We start from the raw sequence: 22,952 nt of genomic DNA on the forward strand, positions 1-22,952 counted from the left end.
TTTCCAAAGCTCTATAATTAATGTGTGTAATAATTGAATAGTATGGTACATTACAGGAATTAATTCCAGTAATTAAAATAATCTAAAAGTTATATAAATTTAGTAGTTATGTAAAACTTGTAGTAAAAACAAGGTAAATAACAAAAGCTATTTAAGTTTGTAATTTAAGTTTTTGTTTGCTATTTATTTAACGTTTAATGCTAATGTATTTCAGATGATTGATACATAAAAAGAAAAGGTTTCTTCATCTCTTTTTTTTATACATGGAATATAGAAAAGGCTAACACCAGATAATCTTTGGAATATAAGTTTAAACAAAGTAGCAATGCAATTTTACAGTTGGTTCAAAAGGAAACAGGCATCCAATGGAGTGATGCAAACTGGTGTCAAATCTTGTTTTCTAGCATGTTTGATTAGGTTTATCACATACAGTTCTTAGATGTACAGTAAATATCAGGAAATGAAAGCCAGAATTCTGATCTATCATTTCATATTCATCTTTTGATGTCAAACCCAATGTCTTCGGTGTATAGCAAAAACAAATGAACTGGACTTGATGTTCCAATACTTTCGGAGGTGACTGTAAGTGACCTGAAAATTTATAAATAAATAAAATAGTCAATTTATCTATTAGCTTGAAAAGCACTGCTTTGCTTGATGTGTTTCTGCACATTGTAATTTAGCAATAAATCGGCCCTGGGTATGTTCAGCTACTTTTTACACATTTTAGACAAGTTAAAACAAGAAATCATACATTTCTAATAAAAATAGCAACCTTTAAAAAGTACATTCATAAAGACTTTTAAAGGGGAATAGTGCAGTCTAATGCAATTAAAAAGAAGAATTTTATTTTACACGTCATCGTTTTAAGAAGTAGGATTTCATTTGTGTTCCTTATCCCAGGGGAGTGTGATGTCAGTTCCCTTCAGTTCTTCAGAAATAGCCATATTGAACTTTGATTCCAACTCTGGGCTGAAATAGTTCTTCCAGTCTCCAGCAATTCCTTAGAAACAGCAGAAATCAAAAATTAGACATTCCAGTACCTAGAAACTACCCCCTTTTTGTGACTAGAATGAATAGAGCATTCATGAGAAAATACAGTGGCAGTAAAATCCTTATTGCTACCTTTTCTGAGAAAAGGAGACTTCTTGGTGTCCATTATAGTCTGTGGCACCAGCGAATAGTTGGACATTTTGTTGTGCTTCATGCTTTTGAACTCGCAGTGTTCACTCACACACTTCAGAGCGTCTTCACTCAGGTGCTTACCAAGAAAGAGTGAGATGCGCTCAAGAACTCCATGCAGATCCTGCCAGTTAAGGTTAAAACATGACAGAGTCAAAGTCAGAGTAACAGATTTCCATACAGCTGTATCACATTAGTAAATGAGTAATAAAACATGTAGATATAATAAAGTAATAATGAGGTGAAGATGATTATTTATCTTATTCTTATTCCTCTATCACAACAGCTATGAAGTAGGAGGGTGAAGACGAAGCTATTTTTGAGCTTGTTGTAGACAGCCCTTTTTTCCAGCACAACACAAAAATTCACCAAGCGAGTAAGCAGTACAGATTCAGTAACATTTGACCTTCTCAAATAAACGTGCCAACATCTAGAGAGAACTCTGAGGTGTTTCTAGGCATGCCTCACAAAACAAGGTGTGAAGAGTTTACACATGGAGTTCCAGTGATAGTTGTATAACATACATTTATTATTAAGCTGCAATATCAAAGTTAGTCTGCTCTTCTCTCCAGTCAAATCGATCACACGGATCAAACATGTAAAATCAGTTCATTTCCTCAAATTCCATAGGATCACCTGGATGGAAACATATTACCTCAATCATCTCCTCATACATGATGTAGAGAATTCTGTCTCCTAATTCTGTGTTTCTCCAACTCTTCACATGATCAGTCCACTTTCCAAACACCACTGAGCAAACAATATCATGTCATACCATTGTTCTACAGATAAGACCAGCACCATGATAATGTTCTGCTCCGTATATATCAGTTTGTTTCTCTCACCATTCCCTGCTAGGAATTCCTCTGCAAATTCTTCAAAGGTTCCTGGGTCATGCAGGAAACTGGCCATTTGGTGAAAATGAAAAAAGGAAACCATAACATCTTTTGGATTTCTGGAAACATAAATGACCTAAGAGTGAAAGTAAAGACATTACAGACATAGGAATATACAGTCTACACACCCCCGTTAAAATAGCAGGTTTTTGTGATGTTAAAAAAACCTGAAAAAAAGAGAAAATTCATGTCAGAGTTTCATGTCACATAGCAACCAAAAAAATGTAAATGAAACAAATAGAAATGTTTTAAGGAAATAATGAACAAGTGGAGAAAATAGGACACCACAGTGACATAAATAAAAACAACAGGACGTCCTTTCAAAACAGATGAAAGGACAAGAAGAAAACTTATAAGAGAAGCTGTCATGAGACCTACAGCAACTGTAAATTAGCTGTAAATTAAATTACCCTTTCTAAAAAGCCATGGCCTAATGGTTAGAGAAGCAGCTTTGGGACCAGAAGGTCATCAGTTCAATTCCCTGGACCAGTAGGAATGGCTGAAGTACCCTTGAGCAAGGCACCTAACCCCCAGCTGCTCCTCAGGCTGATCTGGGTATGCTGTAAGTCGCTCTGGATAAGACCATCTGCTAAATGTCATTAATGTAATATCATGTAAAAGATATGCTTAGTGCAAAAACAAGACAATTTGTCACCCAACCAGAAGGGCACTCGCTAGAGTGCATACCTCTGTCAAGCCACATATTCTGATTTGCATCAAAATCTAATCCATTTTTCCAAGGCCCACAATTCCTCAAAATTTCACCAAAATCCATTCACTACTTTGAGTTACGTTGGGAAAAAGAAACAAATGGAGGAAAAACATAACCTCTTCCAACAAAGTTGGCAGGAGGAAAGACCACCACACCCACAGTGAAGCATGATGGTGGCAGCATGATTCTATGGGACTGCTTCTGTTCAGTTGGGACTGGGTCTGGATTCAAGATAGAGGGAATCATGTATAGCTTCAAATACCAATCTTTTTTGGTATAAAAGCTACAGGCCTGTGGTACACAGCTAATCATGATGAAGAAAAATTTCACCTTCCAGCATAAGGACCCAAAGCACACATCCAAGTCAATAAAGGAATGGCTTCAAAAGAAGACTGTCAGTGTTTTGGAATGGTCCAGTCAGACCCCTGATCTAAATCCTACTGAAAACATGTGGACGGACTTGAAGTGGGCTGTGCACAGGAGAGCCACTCAGAATGAGATACATCTGAATGGTTACTATGTGACATCTTAAATAGATACTGAGCACCATATACTGAAATTTATTTGGATATTTTTCTTGGTAATACAGATTAAATTAAAACCCAGCTGTACCTAAGCATTCACTCATTCACTGTTTTTTTTTCTTTTTACCTTAGCCTTGGAGGGGAAAAAGGAGGAAGGCATCAAGTGGTAAGGCATATGGGAAACGAAGGCCCATGGAGCACTCAGCTTGTCTATGACTTCAGCAATACATGACTCCTCAAGCCATGGCACTCTGTACCAATTTGGGATGGTCAGGACTGGAGTAAAATCCCCTCCATTCAGGAGCAGAGGAAGGATTTCTTGCATCCATGTTGTACCTGAAAAATATTGTTCACTTTGAGCATACTGTTCAAGCACATCTCAGTTTCAAAAAGTTTGGTTACTTCAAATAGTTTCAAAGAAATTGTTAGTGCTATCATGTAGCTTTTCCACTGCTAACTTAGCATTGGCTTGTGAGGGAATGTACACCAATCAGCCATAACATTATGACCACTGACAGGTGAAGTGAATAAAATTGATTATCTCATTACAATGGCACCTGTCAAGGGCTGGGATATATTAGGCAACAAGAGAACAGTCAGTTCTTGAAGTTGATGTGTTGGAAGCAGGAAAAATGGGCAAGCGTAAGGATCTGAGTGACTTTGACAGGAGCCAAATTGTGATGGCTAGATGACTGGGGCTGAGCATCTCCAAAATGGCACATCTTGTGGGGTGTTCCCGGTATGCAGTGGTTAGTACCTACCAAAAGTGGTCCAAGGAAGAAGAACCAGTGAACCAGTGACAAGGTCATGGGGCACAAAGGCTAGCCCATATGGTCTAATCCCACAGAAGAGCTACTGTAATGGGGGTGTCGTGGCTCAGGTGGATAAAGCGCCATACCATAAATCCGGGGACCCGGGTTCGATTCCGACCCGAGGTTATTTCCCGATCCCTCCCCGTCTCTCTCTCCCACTCATTTCCTATCCTGTCTCTACATTGTCCTATCCAATAAAGGTGAAAAAAGCCCAAAAATATCTTTAAAAAAGAAGAGCTACTGTAGCCCAAACTGCTGAAAAAGTTCATGCTGGCTAAGGGGTCATCCGTAATTTTCATCATTATCACGAGCGTACAAACCGTATGCGGGGGGGAGGGGGTTAATGACTAGGCATACACTTTTTAAAAATGAAAAAATGATGATCCGTCAATGTGCGAATCGGCGGCCGCCATGTTAAAAATTTCGCACCACATCGGTGTTGCTGGGGTGGCATGGTGGTGTAGTGGTTAGCGCTGTCACCTCACAGCAAGAAGGTCCGGGTTCGAGCCCCGGGGCCGGCGAGGGCCTTTCTGTGCGGAGTTTGCATGTTCTCCCCGTGTCCGCGTGGGTTTCCTCCGGGTGCTCCGGTTTCCCCCACAGTCCAAAGACATGCAGGTTAGGTTAACTGGTGACTCTAAATTGACCGTAGGAGTGAATGTGAGTGTGAATGGTTGTCTGTGTCTATGTGTCAGCCCTGTGATGACCTGGTGACTTGTCCAGGGTGTAGCCCACCTTTCGCCCGTAGTCAGCTGGGATAGGCTCCAGCTTGCCTGTGACCCTGTAGAACAGGATAAAGCAGCTAGAGATAATGAGATGAGATGAGATCGGTGTTGCCAGCTAGCTCTACATGCTTTCTTTCTTCAATACAACAACAATGGCTGACCCAGATTTTGACCGCTTTTATAAATTTGTGAAGAGCAGAAATACCACTATTCACAAGACTCCTTCAAACAAGTACAAGCAGTTTTAAACATTTATTGTTTCCTGCATTCATCTGAGAAGTGGCAGGAGGCAGTTAGGGCAGGACAGGCTGCTTGAAAAGAATAAAAAATGAACATTTCAAAGCCAAAAGGCAACAGCTCCCCTTAAAAAGACAGTCCCTAATTTTCATAAACAGACCCTCCAAGATGTTACGATTTGCAAATTCAACCAATCCCCGCGAACTCAGGGCAGTGTTGCAATTATATCCAATCACCGCAACTTTCCCACAAATTTGACCAATCATTGGCGTCGTCTTGAGGTGACGTCGACAAACTACCTTCCGCCTTATACATTCAAGAGAAGCAGCACATGCGAGTCAGTGTTTATGTAGGCTTAAATTCTGTTACTGAAAGTGTGTTATGTTTACAGTGAAGGGCTGTGTGCACTTTACCTTATTTTTTTACTTAATACAAGAAATTAATGGATGCCAACATTTTTACCAAAATGGTATTTTATTTTCCATTGTTTAGGCAGCTTCAGCATCATACTGTGAGATTCTGTTCAAATTGTTTTTTTCTTCTATGAAGCCTGAGCCATTTATTTTCTCGTCTCGTCTCGTCTTCTTCCGCTTTATCCGGGACCGGGTCACGGAGGCAGCAGTCTAAGCATGGAAGCCCAAACTTCCCTCTCCCCAGACACCTTGGTCAGCTCCTTGGGAAGAACACCGAGGCGTTCCCAGGCCAGCCAAGAGACATAGTCCCTCCAGCGTGTCCTGGGTCTTCCCCGGGGCCTCCTCCTGGGGGGACATGCCTGGAACACCTCCCCAGGGAGGCGTCCAGGAGGCATCCAAAAAAGATGCCCGAGCCACCTCAGCTGGTTCCTCTCGATGTGGAGGAGCAGCGGCTCTACTCCGAGCTCCTCCCGAGTGACTGTGCTTCTCACCCTATCTCTAAGGGAGCGCCCAGCCACCCTGCGAAGGAAACTCATTTCGGCCGCTTGTATCCGCGATCTTGTTCTTTCGGTCATTACCCAAAGCTCATGACCATAGGTGAGAGTCGGAACATAGATCGACCGGTAAATTGAGAGCTTCGCCTTTTGGCTCAGCTCCTTCTTCACCACGACGGACCGGTAAAGAGACCGCATCACTGCGGAGGCTGCACCGATCCGCCTGTCAATCTCACGCTCCATCCTTCCCTCACTCGTGAACAAGATCCCGAGATACTTAAACTCTTCCACTTGAGGCAGGACTTCTCCACCAACCTGGAGAGGGCAAGCCACCCTTTTCCGGTCGAGAACCATGGCCTTGGACTTGGAGGTGCTTATTCTCATCCCAGCCGCTTCACACTCGACTGCAAACCGCCCCAGTGCATGCTGAAGGTCCTGGTTTGAAGAAGCCAACAGGACAACATCATCCGCAAAAAGCAGAGATGAAATCCTGTGGTTCCCAAACAGGATTCCTTCTGGCCCCTGGCTGCGCCTAGAAAGTCTGTCCATAAAAATTATGAACAGAACCGGTGACAAAGGGCAGCCCTGCCGGAGTCCAACATGCACTGGGAACAGGTCTGACTTACTGCCGGCAATGCGAACCAGACTCCTGCTCCATTCGTACAGGGACCGGACAGCCCTTAGCAAAGAGCCCCGAACCCCATACTCCCGAAGCACCCCCCACAGAATACCACGGGGGACACGGTCGAATGCCTTCTCCAGATCCACAAAGCACATGTGGACTGGTTGGGCAAACTCCCATGAACCCTCGAACACCCTATGAAGGGTATAGAGCTGGTCCAGTGTTCCGTGACCAGGACGAAAACCGCATTGTTCCTCCTGGATCCGAGGTTCGACTATTGGTCAAATTCTCCTCTCCAGTACCCTAGAGTAAACTTTCCCTGGGAGGCTGAGAAGTGTGATTCCCCTATAATTGGAGCACACTCTCCGGTCCCCTTTCTTAAAAAGAGGGACCACCACCCCAGTCTGCCACTCCAGAGGCACTGTCCCCGACTGCCACGCGATGTTGCAGAGGCGTGTCAACCAAGACAGCCCCACAACATCCAGAGACTTGAGATACTCAGGGCAGATCTCATCCACCCCCGGTGCCTTGCCACTGAGGAGCTTGCAAACCACCTCAGTGACTTCAGCTTGGGTAGTGGACGAGTCCACCTCTGAGTCATCAGCCTCAGTCTCCTCAATGGAAGACATGATGGTGGGATTGAGGAGATCCTCAAAGTATTCCTTCCACCGCCCGACAATGTCCCCAGTCGAGGTCAACAGCTCCCCACCCGCACTGTAAACAGTGTTGGCAGAGTACTGCTTCCCCCTCCTGAGGCGCCGGACGGTTTGTCAGAATTTCTTCGAGGCCGACTGATAGTCCTTCTCCATGGCCTCCCCGAACTCCTCCCAGTTCCGAGTTTTTGCCTCCGCAACTGCCCGAGCTGCAGCACGCCTGGCCTGCCGATACCCGTCAGCTGCCTCAGGGGTCCCGGAGGTCAACATGGCCTGATAGGACTCCTTCTTCAGCTTGACGGCATCCCTTACTTCCGGTGTCCACCACCGGGTTCGGGGATTGCCGCCACGACAGGTACCGGAGACCTTGCGGCCACAGCTCTGAACAGCTGCATCCACAATGGAGGTAGAGAACATGGTTCACTCAGACTCAATGTCCCCCGCCTCCCTCGGAAGCTGGGAAAAGCTCTCCCAGAGGTGGGAGTTAAAGACCTCCCCAACAGAGTGCTCGGCCAGACATTCCCAGCAGACCCTCACCATACGTTTGGGCCTGCCAGGTCTGTCCAGCTTCCTCCTCCGCCAGCGGATCCAACTCACCACCAGGTGGTGATCAGTTGACAGCTCAGCCCCTCTCTTCACCCGAGTGTCCAAGACATAGGGCCGGAGATCAGATGAAACGACAACAAAGTCTATCATCGACCTCTGACCTAAGGTCTCCTGGTGCCACGTGCACTTATGGACACCCCTATGCTCGAACATGGTGTTCGTTATGGACAAACCGTGACTAGCACAGAAGTCCAATAACAAAACACCACTCGGGTTCAGATCGGGGAGGCCGTTCCTCCCAACCACGCCCCTCCAGGTGTCACTGTCATCGCCCACGTGAGCATTGAAGTCCCCCAGTAACACAATGGAGTCCCCAGTCTGAGCACCCCTCAGTACCTCTCCCAGGGACTCCAAGAAGGCCGGATACTCTATACTGCTTTCGGCCCGTAGGCACAAACAACAGTAAGAGCCCTCTCCCCAATCTGAAGGCGCAGAGAGGCAACCCTCTCGTTCACTGGGGTAAACTCCAACACATGGCGGCTGAGCTGGGGAGCTATAAGCAAGCCCACACCAGCCCGCTGCCGCTCACCATGGGCGACTCCAAAGAAGTGGAGAGTCTAGCCCCTCTCGAGGAGCTGGGTTCCAGAGCCCAAGCTGTGCGTGGAGGTGAGCCTGACTATCTCTAGCCGGTACCTCTCAACCTCCCGCACAAGCTCAGGCTCTTTCCCCCCCAGCGAAGTGACATTCCATGTCCCAACAGCTAGCCGCTGTGTCCAGGGATCAGGTCGTCGAGGCCCCTGCCTTCGACTGCCACCCAATCCACACTGCACCAGTCCCCTACTGCTACCTCTGTGGGTGGTAAACCCACAGGAGGTCAGGCCCACGTCACCTCTTCGGGCTGAGCCCAGCCGGGCCCCATGGGCAAAGGCCCGGCCACCAAGCGCTTGCATACGAGCCCCAACCCCAGGCCTGGCTCCAGGGTGGGGCCCCGGCTGCGCCATACCGGGCGACGTCACGGTCCTTGATGGTTTCTCCATAAGGGTTTTGGTGAACTGCTCTTGGTCTGGCCTGTCACCTAGGACCTGTCTGCCTTGGGAAACACTGACAGGGGCATAATGCCCCCGACAACATAGCTCCTAGGATCATTCAAGCACACAAACCCCTCCACCACAATAAGGTGGCAGTTCTAGGAGGGGCCATTTATTTTATTAGTTTATAATTATTGTTTAATTTAGTCTTCAGGAGAGACTGCCTGCACACAGTACTAGTATTAATAGTTTTTTTTCTTACATGAAAGCTGAAGCATTTATATTATATTTGAAGGTAACTTCATGTTGTGCTGTGAGGTTCTATGCACTTTAACTTTTGAACCAACAGGTGCATTTGGATAAGTAAAGCCTATTTTTCTGCATGTTTGTAGTCCTGGTAATCTTTTATATTGGTAAAGTTGTTTATAGGACCATTTCTCAGTGTCTTTGTTTTTTTAATCGATAGTTTTTCAGTAATAACTTAATATTTAACATATCACTCAATTTTAATCACAAAAAGAGAAAATCGCAACAATTCCTCGCACCTTTCACTTCCTCCCGCAATGTAATCGCAACAAAAACCTAAAAAATACCACAACTTTCATCGCAATTTTTTGGAAACCCCCCCGCAACATCAGACATTTTAGCCCACAACAGTCACAAAAAAGGCCCGCGGAATCCTGGGGGGACTGTAAAATGAATCGCCTGCTTTCTATGAAAACTTCTGGACCCGTATTGTGTCTTCTTCTCTTCTCTTGTGAATCTTTGTATTGTCCTGTCATCCGATTTTAATAAAAAGTAATACAAGACATGGCTTTATTTTGAATTCCTATTCCACGTAGATCCATCATCATTTTTTTGTCCGCTAATGTACACTTTTGGGGGGAGGGAGGGGGGTTGCTCAAAAGTCTACTCTTTGTAGACTCATGATAATGATGAAAATTATGGATGACCCCTAAAGCAGAAAGGTGATTAACTTTTTCAGCAGTTTGTGCTACAGTAGCTCTTCTGTGGGACTGGACTATATTGGCTAGCCTTCGTGCCCCATGCGAATCAACAAGCCTTCAACACCCATGACCTTGTTGCCGGTTCACCGGTTGACCTTCCTTAGAGTATTACCACAACATTATAAACCTCTTACCACAACATTAGTTTCTTAGCTTGTCACATATCCTGGCCTTCAGGCTTCACTTTTTCTGTCATTATTTTTGCAGGGAGACATGGGACATTATATTGGGAGACTTGGGACATAGTGGAGAGACATGGAACAAAAATAAAATACCTTGCTTTATCCTACATGTTTAATTTTAATTTATTATCAAAACTTGTGGCAGCATGGTGGTGTAGTGGTTAGCGCTGTCTCCTCACAGCAAGAAGGTCCGGGTTCGAGCCCCGTGGCCGGCGAGGGCCTTTCTGTGTGGAGTTTGCATGTTCTCCCCGTGTCTGCGTGGGTTTCCTCCAGGTGCTCCAGTTTCCCCCACAGTCCAAAGACATGCAGGTTAGGTTAACTGGTGACTCTAAATTGAGCGTAGGTGTGAATGTGAGTGTGAATGGTTGTCTGTGTCTATGTGTCAGCCCTGTGATGACCTGGCGACTTGTCCAGGGTATACCCCGCCTTTCACCTGTAGTCAGCTGGGATAGGCTCCAGCTTGCCTGTGACCCTGTAGAACAGGATAAAGCTGCTAGAGATAATGAGATGAGATGAGATCAAAACTTGTAAAATATGAACTGTATGAACACACAATGCTGGTACAGTGATAGAAAAATGTCAGACCTGACTCAAAACCTGACTCGACAAAACAGTTCATTCTCAATTCAAACAGTTCTTTTTTTTTTTGCTCTGCCTACTCAAGCGAGTAGGACGCTTCTTTGCTTTGCTCCTGCTTTGCACCTGCTTGATCTTTATTTTATTTTACTTTTTCACTTAATTTCCACTATTTCTTCATTTTATTTTTCACCTTTACAAGATAGGCGGCACGGTGGTGTAGTGGTTAGCACTGTCGCCTCACAGCAAGAAGGTCCTGGGTTCGAGCCCCAGGGCTGGTGAGGGCCTTTCTGTGTGGAGTTTGCATGTTCTCCCCATGTCCGCGTGGGTTTCCTCCGGGTGCTCCGGTTTCCCCCACAGTCCAAAGACATGCAGGTTAGGTTAACTGGTGACTCTAAATTGAGAGTAGGTGTGAATGTGAGTGTGAATGGTTGTCTGTGTCTATGTGTCAGCCCTGTGATGACCTGGCGACTTGTCCAGGGTGTACCCCGCCTTTCGCCCGTAGTCAGCTGGGATAGGCTCCAGCTTGCCTGTGACCCTGTAGAAGGATAAAGCGGCTAGAGATAATGAGATGAGATGAGACCTTTACAAGATAAGTTAGCTTTTAAAACAATATGCCAGGGGGCAAAAAATCCAGGAGATCCTGCAGAAAATGCACAGAACTAGAACAGAGGATTTCTATCCTAGAATCAAAGGTTGATGCCCTGCCAAAGACGGATGAATTAAGAGAGATATCTCACGAAAGGAGTACAGAAACAGTAGCTGAGAATGCAGAGATTGCACCCCGACAGGCCGATGGCATTGCAGATCGAGTGGATGAATGCATCGATCTAACAGAACAAAATGTGAGTACAGAAAACTGGCACACGATGGGTGGCAGGCCCAAAAATAAAAACAGAAGAGTAATTACCTCGACACCAGTTCATTCTGATACTATGCAACCCATGCTCCACAGCCATGCTATTAGAAATAGAGCCAGGTCTACAAACTACAATAGGATTTACAGTCCTATGGAAAATCCACAGCCCATAAGGCTTCAGAACAAATTTGAATGCCTTAGGGATGTGGAAGCGGAATTTTCAGGTGGACAAGCACATCATAGAAAGAGATCGCATCACAACCGAAGAGCTGTGGGAAGAGGCAAAAAGCAGCTCGTAACACCACCTGATCCCACAACCCTTGTTCTTGGTGATTCCACTGTAAGACATTTAAAAGGACATGGGATGATTATTTGCTGCCTTCCAAATGCATCCATTTCTGATACCAAAGACAGTATTTTGAAACTCGTGTCCGAGCATAAAACTATCAAACGTATTGTTGTGCATGTGGGAGCAAATGATGTTTTCAGAGAACAGCTGTTTGTCCAAGATGATTTCAGAAAACTTTTTTCTCACCTCTATAAGACTAGAATACAATCTTTTATCAGTGGCCCACTCCCTGCAAGGGGAAGTTTTGCATTTACTAGACTCTTCAGTCTTAACACCTGGCTTGGAAAAACTTATTTTTCATTTGGTATGAACTTCATAGACAATTTTAACCTTTTCTGGAATCGCAGAGAATTCTTCAAGCCAAATAGCACTGAACTCAGCCGGATTGGGACCAAAGTTTTGGCTGATCACTACAGCCTCTCTCTCCAGCATGCATTCTTTTCTCAGCCAACATTGAGCAGAACTGCTGATAAGTGCTCACAGACTGACCCAATTACAGATATCAACAAAACCTCTGCAAAGCCAAAACAACTACCCATGCAAGCACAGCAGAGATGCTTCAACAAGGACACACAGCCATCTGGGGCAGACTGCCAAGGACATCAACAATTCACATGGAGAATGTGAGCATGTTGTTAACAATGGGCAACCACAGATATCTGCATCGCCCATCCAGATTGAGGACCTGACCAAAGACAATCATGCCAAGGCTGCATCATCCACATCTCGACCCCATGCAAGTATCACAGAGACAGTCATGGAGACACTCACAAAGACCTCACCAAAGTCCCAATCTCAGTCTCGCTCTTCTGACTTTATTGTACCATCTCCGTCTCCCCCTGCATGGATTTCCCTAAAAGTATGCAGAGATTGCTGCCAATGGCTGCACTCTCTTTTTCTAGCCCAAATCATTCACGACAAGCAGTGTACCCAGTTCATCGAAAATCAACCAACAGACTGAACTGTGTTCGCCCAGGACTTTCAGCTGGCTACCAATCTTTTTCACCATCAAAAAAATACATGACATGTCCAATTCTTCCCCCTCCCAACCTCATGGAATATACAGAGAGTCTTGTATGATGTGCTGTGGGTCCCTGCATTGGGTGTAGTTTTGAAAACAAGCTGGGACCCAGTATGCCTATGCCATTCTCTATTCCTGTGTTGATAAGAAATAGAAAACATAGAGCATATTTAACCCAGGGGTTAAACCAGTCTAGCCTCCTTCCTGTTTCAAAACAACATCAGAGTGCCCAAGCGGATATTACTTCTAGACTTTCTGTAAAGCTAGCTCTTCTGAACGTTAGATCACTTTCAAACAAGTCATTTTTTAATTAATGATCTTCTTTGCAAACACAATCTTAATTTTTTGCTTCTAACTGAAACATGGCTGGCTCAAGCAAAGAGTGCTACCACCCTTATTGAAGCAGCTCCCCCAAATTTTAATTTCATGAGTGCTACCCGACATGGGAAAGGTGGAGGGATCGCAAATATATTCAAAGCCTCTTTTCAATGTAAACAGCCCTCACTTGGTGATTTTACATCCTTTGAACACTTATGTGCACTTGTTACATGCTCTCCTAACATATTGTTATTAACTATTTACAGGCCTCCGAGACATTCAGCCAAAGTTTTTCTGGAAGAGTTTGGTGAACTGTTGTCAGTCATTTGCTTAGAGTTTGACTGTCTTATTATATCTGGGGATTTTAACTTGCATGTAGATAATCCTGAAAACACTTATGCCAGAGAACTACTTGCACTTATTGACAACTTCAACCTAGTACAACATGTACAGGGGCTGACCCACTCTCGTGGTCATACCCTTGACCTCGTTATCGCAAAGGGTCTTACTGTTTCTACTAATGTTGTTGACCTGGCCTTATCTGATCATTTCTGTGTTTTCTCTGATGTTTCTATGTCCCCTCACATTCAGAACAGCTCAACGACTATGGGTAGGAGAGTCATAAACGACAATACATGTGTTCTCTTTGAGCAAGCTCTCTCACGGATCTCAACTAAAATGTCAGACTCTGTAGACGACTTACTGGAAATTTTTAATTTAAATATGACCCAAATTATGGATGATATTGCGCCATTCAAAATCAAAAGAGTCAATGACAAGCAGAAAGCACCATGGAAGCAATACCCAGCTGTTAAACTGCTAATAGAGAGAATGTAGGAAGACTGAAAGAAAATGGTGCAAATCTAAACTTCACGTCCATTATCAAATCCATAAAGAGATGCTTTGTAAATATAATTATGAAATTGGTAAAGCAAGACAGTCTTTCTTCTCCAACATCATCAACAGGAATATGAACAATGCCCGTGTGCTATTTTCAACAGTAGAGAAGCTAACTAATCCCCCACCATAATTAGCACCTGAACTTCTCTCAGTTAATAAATGCAATGAGTTTGCATCCTTCTTCAAAGGTAAAATTGATAAAATATGGCAGAATATTGCTCATAATATATCTCAGTTGCAAATAACTGAAAAGCTGCAATCACCAGTGACACAGACAGACAATTTCAACACAATGTCAGAATTTTGTTTGATTGATTACGAGACTCTTGAAAAAACTGTACAAAATCTCAGTTCCTCAACATCTGAATTGGACATTCTGCCCACCAACTTTTTTAAGTCTGTTCTTCACCTCATAATTACAGATGTGCTTCAGATCATAAATACATCCCTAGAGACTGGCATTTTTCCTGTGTCCCTGAAAAAAGCCATTGTAAAGCCCCTACTTAAAAAGAATAATCTGGATGCTTCAGTATTGAACAACTACAGGCCAATATCAAATCTACCATTCATCGGGAAAATCCTTGAAAAAATTGTCTTCAATCAATTAACTGCCTTCTTGATATCAAACAGCTGTTTTGATAACTTTCAGTCAGGATTTCGTGCCAATCACAGCACTGAAACAGCGCTGATTAAAGTTATAAATGACATATGTCTTAATACTGATGCAGGCAAAACATCGGTCCTGGTGTTACTGGACCTCAGTGCAGCTTTTGATACTGTTGATCACAACGTACTGCTATATCGACTTGAACACTGGGTTGGGTTGACTGGTAAAGTTATCAATTGGTTAAAATCATACTTAAAAGATAGAAGCTTCTTTGTTACTGTAGCGAGGTGGGTATTGGCTTTCTTGCCATACCCACGGTACTTGCGTCATTACGCCATTTGTCTTACCCAGCTGATTGCTCAGCTGATTGCTCAGCTGATTAACCGCTGGTGAGGTACAGCTGAAGGGCGGGCATTCGTGAGCTGAGTGGGATAGCTGACAGTCGGTGTGTCTTTCCACCTCCACTTCATGTGGTTTTGTCTGTTCTTCATGCTCTTACCTGTCGTGGAATTTCCATTGGTGCGTTCATGTTCCCCACCATTGTGTGAGTGCATCTGTCCTTCTGCTGCTGTCTTTACCCAGTTGGTGTGTGCTCACCACAGTTGTGCTTGCTGGCCCTTTCCTTTGTGCTCAGGTAGGTCACACTCATCATGCTAACAAGCCTGTTAGGCGTTTATGTTGTGTGTTGAGTTGGTTTTAAAAAGGCGTCTGTGTTTTTTTCGCGTGGGTTTAGGAATTTCTTCCTGCAAGCCGGTCCGTAGTTTGTTTTCTATTATATTCCAACGTGAGTAGACAGCTTTAACTTTTGATTAGTTAGTTAAAATAGTTTAATGGTGCCTATGTTTTAATGTATGCTTTGCATTTGTAGGCACGTTAGGGTAGCTGTGGACCCCAAGTTATCTCTTCAGGTGTTGCTGTTTTGTCCCTGCTAAATATACACCCCGTTGACCTATCATTGTGTTGTTCTTGGTGGCTCATCACTGCTCCAGCCACAACTTGAGTGTGTGGCTGGTTGGTTGCCGGCTGGGTTTGATTCTGTGCGTGTATGTGAGACTGGTAGAAGTGTGTTTGTCTTTCCAATCCAAGTTAAGAGGTCGTGGTGTTTTAGTTATTTTCTTTTAAATTTTTTTTTCTTTACCGTGATGTTATTTGGATTGATTTATTTTGATTTTGTTTTTTTGTCTGGTCCTGTGTTTAACAGCACCTTCATTTGCATGATCTGCATGTCATTGCTTTTGACTTAGTGCTACATAAGTTGCAAGTTTCCATCTGTAATATTTGCCTATTGCAACTTTTTCTGGACCTGTGTATTTGATTTGCCCTGTGTTTTTGGACCTGTGTATTTGATTTGCCCTGTGGGTTATATAATTTTGTTGTGTTTTGTTTCTGGTTTTTTTTTGTTTGTCCTAATATGTGGGTTGTATGGCAGGCCCTTCAGTCATTTAATATTTTGTTTAATTAATAGGTGCAGGTGATCCCCGAGGGAGTTTGTTGCCCCTGGTGGTGGGTTATAGATCACGTGGTGTGTAGGGTAGTGTTACTGAGTGTTCCTTGACAGTGAGTGCATTAGTTTACCTTCACCTAGCATGTGTGTCTGGGCACGTGCGTAAGTGTGCAGACTTAACTGAGTGTGCAGACTTAATCGAGTGTGTAGACTTAACCAAGTGTGTATACAAGGCCTTTACAGGGGCTGATTATTTCCTCCCTCTGGGTGCGCCTGTCCTGGATTGGAGGACACCTCTTAGCATCTACAAATATGTACAGATTTACTACCTGAGTGTGGGCTGGTGCATGAGTGAGTGTGAATGCGTGTGAGTGTGTGGGGAAACCCAACTGTTGAGTTTAGTGTTTTATATGTGGTACCATTTATAATAAATATATTGTTGTAACGGAATCCACATCTGCTGTTTTCATGCAATCTAGAACTTGTGTGGGTTTAGTTGGGGGCTCTGTGTGGGTGGTCCCTGGGGTGGTAGTCATTCCCTGGGGTGGTGTAGTCGGGCTCATTTTAGGGGAAGTTTTAACTTCCCCTCCCCTAGCCCTCTGTCTCATTGTGGCATAGCCAGCAGGATTGCATTTAAAGCAAGACGTGGATTCTCGTGGTTTTTTGTTTCTTTGTCTGTTTAATTTGTTTTGTGTGTTTGAACCCAGTTTGGTGTGTGTTTGTATGGGTGTTTTTGTTGATTGGGTGTAGTAATAGTGGGACAGAACAGCAACAGCCTGAGTGGGAAATACTTGTTGGTGGAGGTAAAGTGATTCACTGGTCGCCAAGAACGTCCTGGTAAGTTGTGACATGAACATGAGTCAGGAAGGGCAGCAGCAGGACAATTTAGCACCTGTGGATGAGGTGCAGCAACTGCGAGACCAGGTTGCACAGCTTCAGGCTGAGAAGGATCGCTGGCTGCAACAGCAGCAGGGGGAGTCAGGGGCAGCCTTTGCAGCTCAGCCTGCGGCAAATGTAATGGCTGAGAAGTTTGTGTTTATTCCACGGGATAAAAAGTGTCCTATGTTTTCAGGTAAGAGTGGTATGGGGTTTGATGAATGGGAGGAAGAAGTGCAGGCTGGTATGAGGGCCCACCATTTAGTTCCAGCAGACCAAGCCTACTTTCTGTTTGACCATCTTGAAGGGGAAGCAAAGGAGGAGATAAAATATAGGCCCGTAGGGAGACCCGGTGAAGATTTTGGCAATTTTGCAAGAGTTGCATGGTTGCTCGCAGTCCCATGTGTTGTTACAGGAAGCTTTCTTTTCAAGGAAACAACAGGAGGGTGAGAGCTTGCTGGAGTTTTCCTTGGGGTTGATGAGCTTAATGGGAAAGATTAGGCAAGCTGCACCAGACGCAGTACCAAATGCTGATGTTCTGCTGAGAGACCAATTTATAGAGTATGTTATAGATGGAGCGTTGTGTAGAGCCCTCAAGCAGTTTGTTCAAGATCACCCGAGAGCTTCGTTGCTCGATGTTCGAGGGGAGGCAATTAGGTGGGAGCGTGAGGGCATGCCAGTGGCCATGAGGGTAAGGAGCCAGTCTGTACCCTCCACATATAGCCTGGTGTATGGTGTCCAGGGTGACCCTTGTCCAGCAGCCAATAGGCCAATGCCCAGTCCTGAATGGGTAGAATTGAAGGAGATTTTGAAGCGCCAGCAAGAACAGTTGGACCTCCTTACACGTAGCATCAGCCTCCTTCGGGAGGCTAAAGTCCCTGGTAGATCCTTTTTTACTGGTCCTGTGATATGCAGGCGGTGCCAGCAACCGGGACATTTTGCGCATGATTGCGATGGCCCAAGGTGCCCACCACGTCCCCATACAGTCTCCAGCTCTAGCTCTCTCTCGTCCCATTCCGGCCCTACACCCCCCACTCAGGTGCAGGAAAACTAACACCCACCGATCTGTTGAGTCGCAGTTCGGATGGGGTTTCTAAGGGCTCAGGGGTGGTAAAGGGCAAAGAGGGGGGCTTACCACACTTATTGCCCTCATGCCTGAATATACAGATTAATATGGGGGGCATGAATGTGTTATGCCTATTGAACACAGGTTCAATGGTATCAACCATTACAGAAACCTTCTTTAAACATCATTTTGAACCCTGGGGACAAGATCGCCTTAGACGGTGTCAGTGGTTGCAGCTACGAGCTGCAAATGGGCTGGCAATTCCATACCTGGGCTACTTGGAGCTTGACATCACGTTATGTAACAAGGTTATTCCAGGGTGTGGGGTGCTGGTAGTTAGTGACCCTAGTTAGTGACCCTTTGGGTGGGCCCATGTCTGAGGTCCCTGGTGTCCTGGGGATGAATGCTATCAGTAAGTGTTATCATGAACTGTTTGGTGGGAAGGTTGCTTTCTCTGTTGAATCTCTTTCATTGGCCCAGGTTTCAAGTCCCGTCTTTGAGGCCTTACAGCAATGCCATCAAGCGAATATAACTGCTTCCTTGACAACTGACCGGACTGTTCGGGTGCGGGGTAGAAGAGCATATCGTATTCATGGGGGGACACTTAAATTTGTTGCTGCCACATGTTGTAGCCTTGGCTTCGGCCAGTCTGCACTCTTTGAGCCGTTGTCCACTGGGTTGCCAGGGGGGTTGTTGGCTTCCCCAGCATTAGTTTCTGTGTCCCAGGGCACTGCTTACATTCCTGTGGTCAATGTTGGCGTCAATGATGTCTTGTTATATCCCCAGTCTGTTTTGGGCAGTTTAGCAGATGTCCATGTTACCTCCATGCCCCCAGGCATTGTTGAAGTTAGGGCAACATGCACCTCGGTTCAGGCACAGGAGTCTGTGGACCCTATACTGTCCAAAATTGAGGCTCTTGACTTATCGGCTTTGAGTGACCAAGAGCAGGCCCAAGTCCACTCCCTTTTATTGAAACATCATTCTGTGTTTGCTGCCCATGAAGGAGACCTAGGCTGTACCAGTCTCATTTGTCATGAGATTCCGTTGCTTGAGCAGGTTCCGGTCTGGCAGCGGTACCGTCGACTACCTCCCTCTGAGTATGATGTGGTTAAGTCGCACATCCAGCAGTTGCTGGAGGCTCAGATCATCTGAGAGAGATGCAGCCCGTATGTGTCCCCGATCGTCCTGGTCCGAAAAAATGATGGTAGCCCACAATTGTGTGTGAACTACTGCCAGTTGAACAGTAAAACTCACAAGGACGTGTTTCCACTCCCGCATATTGAGGAAACTTTGGATGCGCTCTCTGGTGCCTGCTGGTTTTCAACATTAGATCTTGCCAGCGGGTATAATCAGGTGCCCGTTGCAGAGCCAGATAAGGTGAAAACAGCTTTCTGTACTCCATTCGGCTTGTTCGAATGGAACAGGATGCCTTTCGGGCTCTGTAATGCCCCTAGCACTTTTCAAAGGCTAATGCAGCAGCTGTTTGGGGACCAGCAGTGCCAATCGTTATTGCTTTATTTAGATGATGTTGTGGTGTTTTCCTCCTCTGTTGACCAACATCTGCAGCGGCTCGTAGTGGTGCTCGACCGGTTGCAGCAGGAGGGATTAAAAGCCAAATTAGAAAAGTGTGCATTTTTTCAGAGGGAGATAGGTTATCTTGGGCATGTAATCTCAGACAAGTGTGTCTCCACTGATCCCAAGAAGGTTGAGGTGGTGGCCAACTGGCGACGTCCCACCCAGGTTTCTGAGCTCTGGTCATTTTTGGGCTTTGCGAGCTATTATCGCCGCTTTGTCGAGGGGTTTGCAAAGTTGGCAGCCCCTTTGCATAAGGTGGTGGCTGAACTAGCAGGTACCAAGTTGTGAAAGGCCTCAGGCCGGAGCTTGCCATCGGTGTGGACAGCGGAATGTGAGGCTGGTTTTGAAGGTTTGAAAAGCAAATCGGTGCAGGCACCTGTGCTTGCATATGCTGATTTTTCATTGCCATTTATTTTAGAGATCAATGCTAGTTATACCAGCCTAGGAGCAGTTCTTTCCCAAGAACAGGGTGGCCAGGTTTGGCCCATTACATACGCTAGCCATGGATTGAGGCTCACTGAGCGCAACATGTCAAACTACAGCTCTATGAAGCTGGAATTTGTTGCGCTCAAGTGGGCTATGATGGAGAAGTTCTGTGAATATCTTCTTGGTCAGAAGTGCATTGTATTCACGGACAACAATCCTCTCCGTCACTTGTCCACGGCTAAGCTTGGTGCTACCGAGCAAAGGTGGGCTGCCCAGTTGGCTGCCTTTGATTACGAGTTGAGGTATAGGTCAGGATGGATAAATAGGAACGCTGATGCATTGTCACGACAGTATGTGGATTCGGGTGCTGGCCTAGAGGGAGCGCGTGGGACACTCCTTCCTACATCTTTGCAAAAAGTGGAGGCTGGTTTGAGTCCCGTGGTAGCAGTACAATCCTTCATCTCACTTCTCCCCAATCACTCCGCTTCTGACTTGCAGGCTTTGCAGAGGGCCGATACTGTTATTCAGCCCATATTGACCTTCTGGGAACAGAAGAAGCATCCAAGTGCGGTTGAATGGCGTCCACTGACACCTAAGGCTTTGGTGTTGTTACGCCAATGGGATCGCTTTGTGCTCAAGGATGGTGTGCTGCACCGCCGGATCTCTTGCCCTGATGGCGGGGAGGAGGTCCTCCAACTAGTTCTACCTTTCACTTTGCATTCGGTGGTAATGACCCAGCTCCACCAGAATCATGGCCATCAAGGGATTGAGAGAACTAGCCGGCTGGTGCAGCAGCGGTGCTACTGGCCGGGGATGTTTGCTGACATCAAGCGGTGGTGCCAAGAGTGCAAGCATTGCCAGGTTAGTAAAGATACGCAGCCGGTGGCTCATAGTTTTATGGGGCATTTGTTGGCCTCCCAACCCAATGAAATCTCGGCCCTAGATTTCACAATTTTGGAGCCTACTCGTAGTGGCATTGAAAACGTCTTGGTAGTGACTGACATTTTCAGTAAATATATGTTAGCTATCCCTACCCGGCATCAATGTGCTGCCACTGTGGCCCAAGTCCTGGTCAATGAATGGTTCTACAAACTGGGGGTTCCCAGTCGTGTCCATTCAGACCAGGGCCAAAACTTTGAAAGCGCGTTAATACACCAGCTCTGTCAGATGTATGAGATTGCAAAGTCCCGAACAACTCCTTACCATCCGGCTGGCAATGGCCAGTGCGAGAGGTTTAATCGAACGCTGCACAATTTGTTGCGGACTTTGCCTGCATCGCAGAAACGTGACTGGACGACGGGCCTCCCCCAAATGGTGTTTTGTTATAACACGACCCCGCACCAGTCCACCAGTGAATCACCATATTTCCTTATGTTTGGTCAAGATCCCAAACTGCCGGTGGACTTCTTGCTGGGTAGGGTAGCCGATCCTGGGGCAGGGACCGTAATAGACTGGATAGCGGAACACCAATGGCGACTTAACCTTGCCTTCAGTGGGGCAAGGGACCGCCCGGCTAATGCGGCAGAACATCACCAGCAGCTTCACGACCAGCGGGTGGGGGAGTTGCCGTTGGAGGAGGGCCAGTTTGTTTATGTCCATGATCATAGTTTTAGGGGTCATAACAAAATTCAAGATTGATGGCATCGGGTGTTGCATAAGGTAATTAAGGTCCCACAGCCAGGTGGTGTCGTTTATAATATAGCACCCATTGATGCCTTGGGCAAAACCAAGCATGTGCACCGTACCATGCTGAAACCTTATCTTGGCTTAAACCCTGTGCGCAGTCTTCCCCCTCCTGCCCCAGGTTTGCCGGCTTTGCAGGAGGACGACTCCAATGAGGATATCGGCTTGTTGGTGGCTACTGGGTCTAATAACCCCCAATGTTCACTTCCAGAATTGGCAGTTGCTTCTGTTGTGTTGCCTCTGGTTACTGCCCATCCTAGTGTACAGTCTCCAGTTGGCAATACCTACCATCCTCGACTGTCGCTTCCAGAGTCGGTGACTGCTCCTTTGGCGCTACCATATCCCAGTATGTTGTCTCCATCTCGTGGCCTCCAGAGCAGTCTCCCCTTGGACCAAGGGACAAATGAACAGTTGGCCATTTCTTCAGCTAGTCCACTCCAAGGTGAGGCCTCTGAGGCTGCTGTGCTATTACCTGCCCAGACCAATGATACTGGTGGAGTACAACGATCTGCACGAGTAACTGCAGGTCAACATTCCAACCCATACCATCTTCCGTGATTGGTGGGAAATGCCATTTGAGGATGGTATATAGTTTTACAGCAAGTAAGGATTCATTGTCGGGACGACGATGCAAATCCCGGGGGTAGATTGTAGCGAGGTGGGTATTGGCTTTCTTGCCATACCCACGGTACTTGCGTCATTACATCATTTGTCTTACCCAGCTGATTGCTCAGCTGATTGCTCAGCTGATTAACCACTGGTGGGGTACAGCTAAGGGGTGGGCATTCGTGAGCTGAGTGGGATAGCTGACAGTCGGCGTGTCTTTCCACCTCCACTTCATGTGGTTTTGTCTGTTCTTCGTGCTCTTACCTGTCGTGGAATTTCAATTGGTGCATTCATGTTCCCCGCCATTGTGTGAGTGCATCTGTCCTTCTGCTGCTGTCTTTACCCAGTTGGTGTGTGCTCACCACAGTTGTGCTTGCTGGCCCTTTCCTTTGTGCTCAGGTAGGTCACACTCATGTTAGGCATGTATGTATATGTAGTGGAAGTTCATTATGTCTAACTATTAAAGCTATTTTAAGTTTGTTTCTTAAGACAAGGATTTTTTAAGATGTTACCTTGTTGACAGTTTCGGCGGGAATCTTCCGCCTTCTTCAAAACAGTCACCAGATGTTGAGTGGTGACGTGCCTTATCAGCTGATGTTATGCTACGGAGGCGTGA

The 22,952-nt window shown here is 45.8% G+C and overlaps 1 protein-coding gene across 3 annotated transcripts in view; it reads right to left on the minus strand.

Moving 5' to 3' along the window:
• Positions 1-296: 296 nt before the first annotated feature.
• Positions 297-22,952, minus strand: part of tmem147 (transmembrane protein 147) — a 66,149-nt gene continuing 43,493 nt past the window's right edge. The window contains exons 9-14 of one of the 3 annotated variants that reach the window (XM_060900283.1): positions 3,442-3,650; positions 2,028-2,154; positions 1,838-1,932; positions 1,126-1,306; positions 856-1,003; positions 297-591 (exon numbers count right to left, since the gene is read on the minus strand). In XM_060900283.1, coding sequence (XP_060756266.1) covers positions 882-1,003; positions 1,126-1,306; positions 1,838-1,932; positions 2,028-2,154; positions 3,442-3,650 — 734 coding nt within the window. In that variant the 3' untranslated portion in view covers positions 297-591; positions 856-881. Of the gene's footprint in view, positions 1,004-1,125; positions 1,307-1,837; positions 1,933-2,027; positions 2,155-3,441; positions 3,651-22,952 lie in introns of those variants that run through there. The other 2 variants (XM_060900282.1, XM_060900284.1) reach the window with 2 other exon arrangements.

The sequence above is a fragment of the Neoarius graeffei genome, chromosome 19 (assembly GCF_027579695.1).
Source record: "Neoarius graeffei isolate fNeoGra1 chromosome 19, fNeoGra1.pri, whole genome shotgun sequence".
Classification (NCBI taxonomy): Eukaryota; Metazoa; Chordata; class Actinopteri; order Siluriformes; family Ariidae; genus Neoarius; species Neoarius graeffei.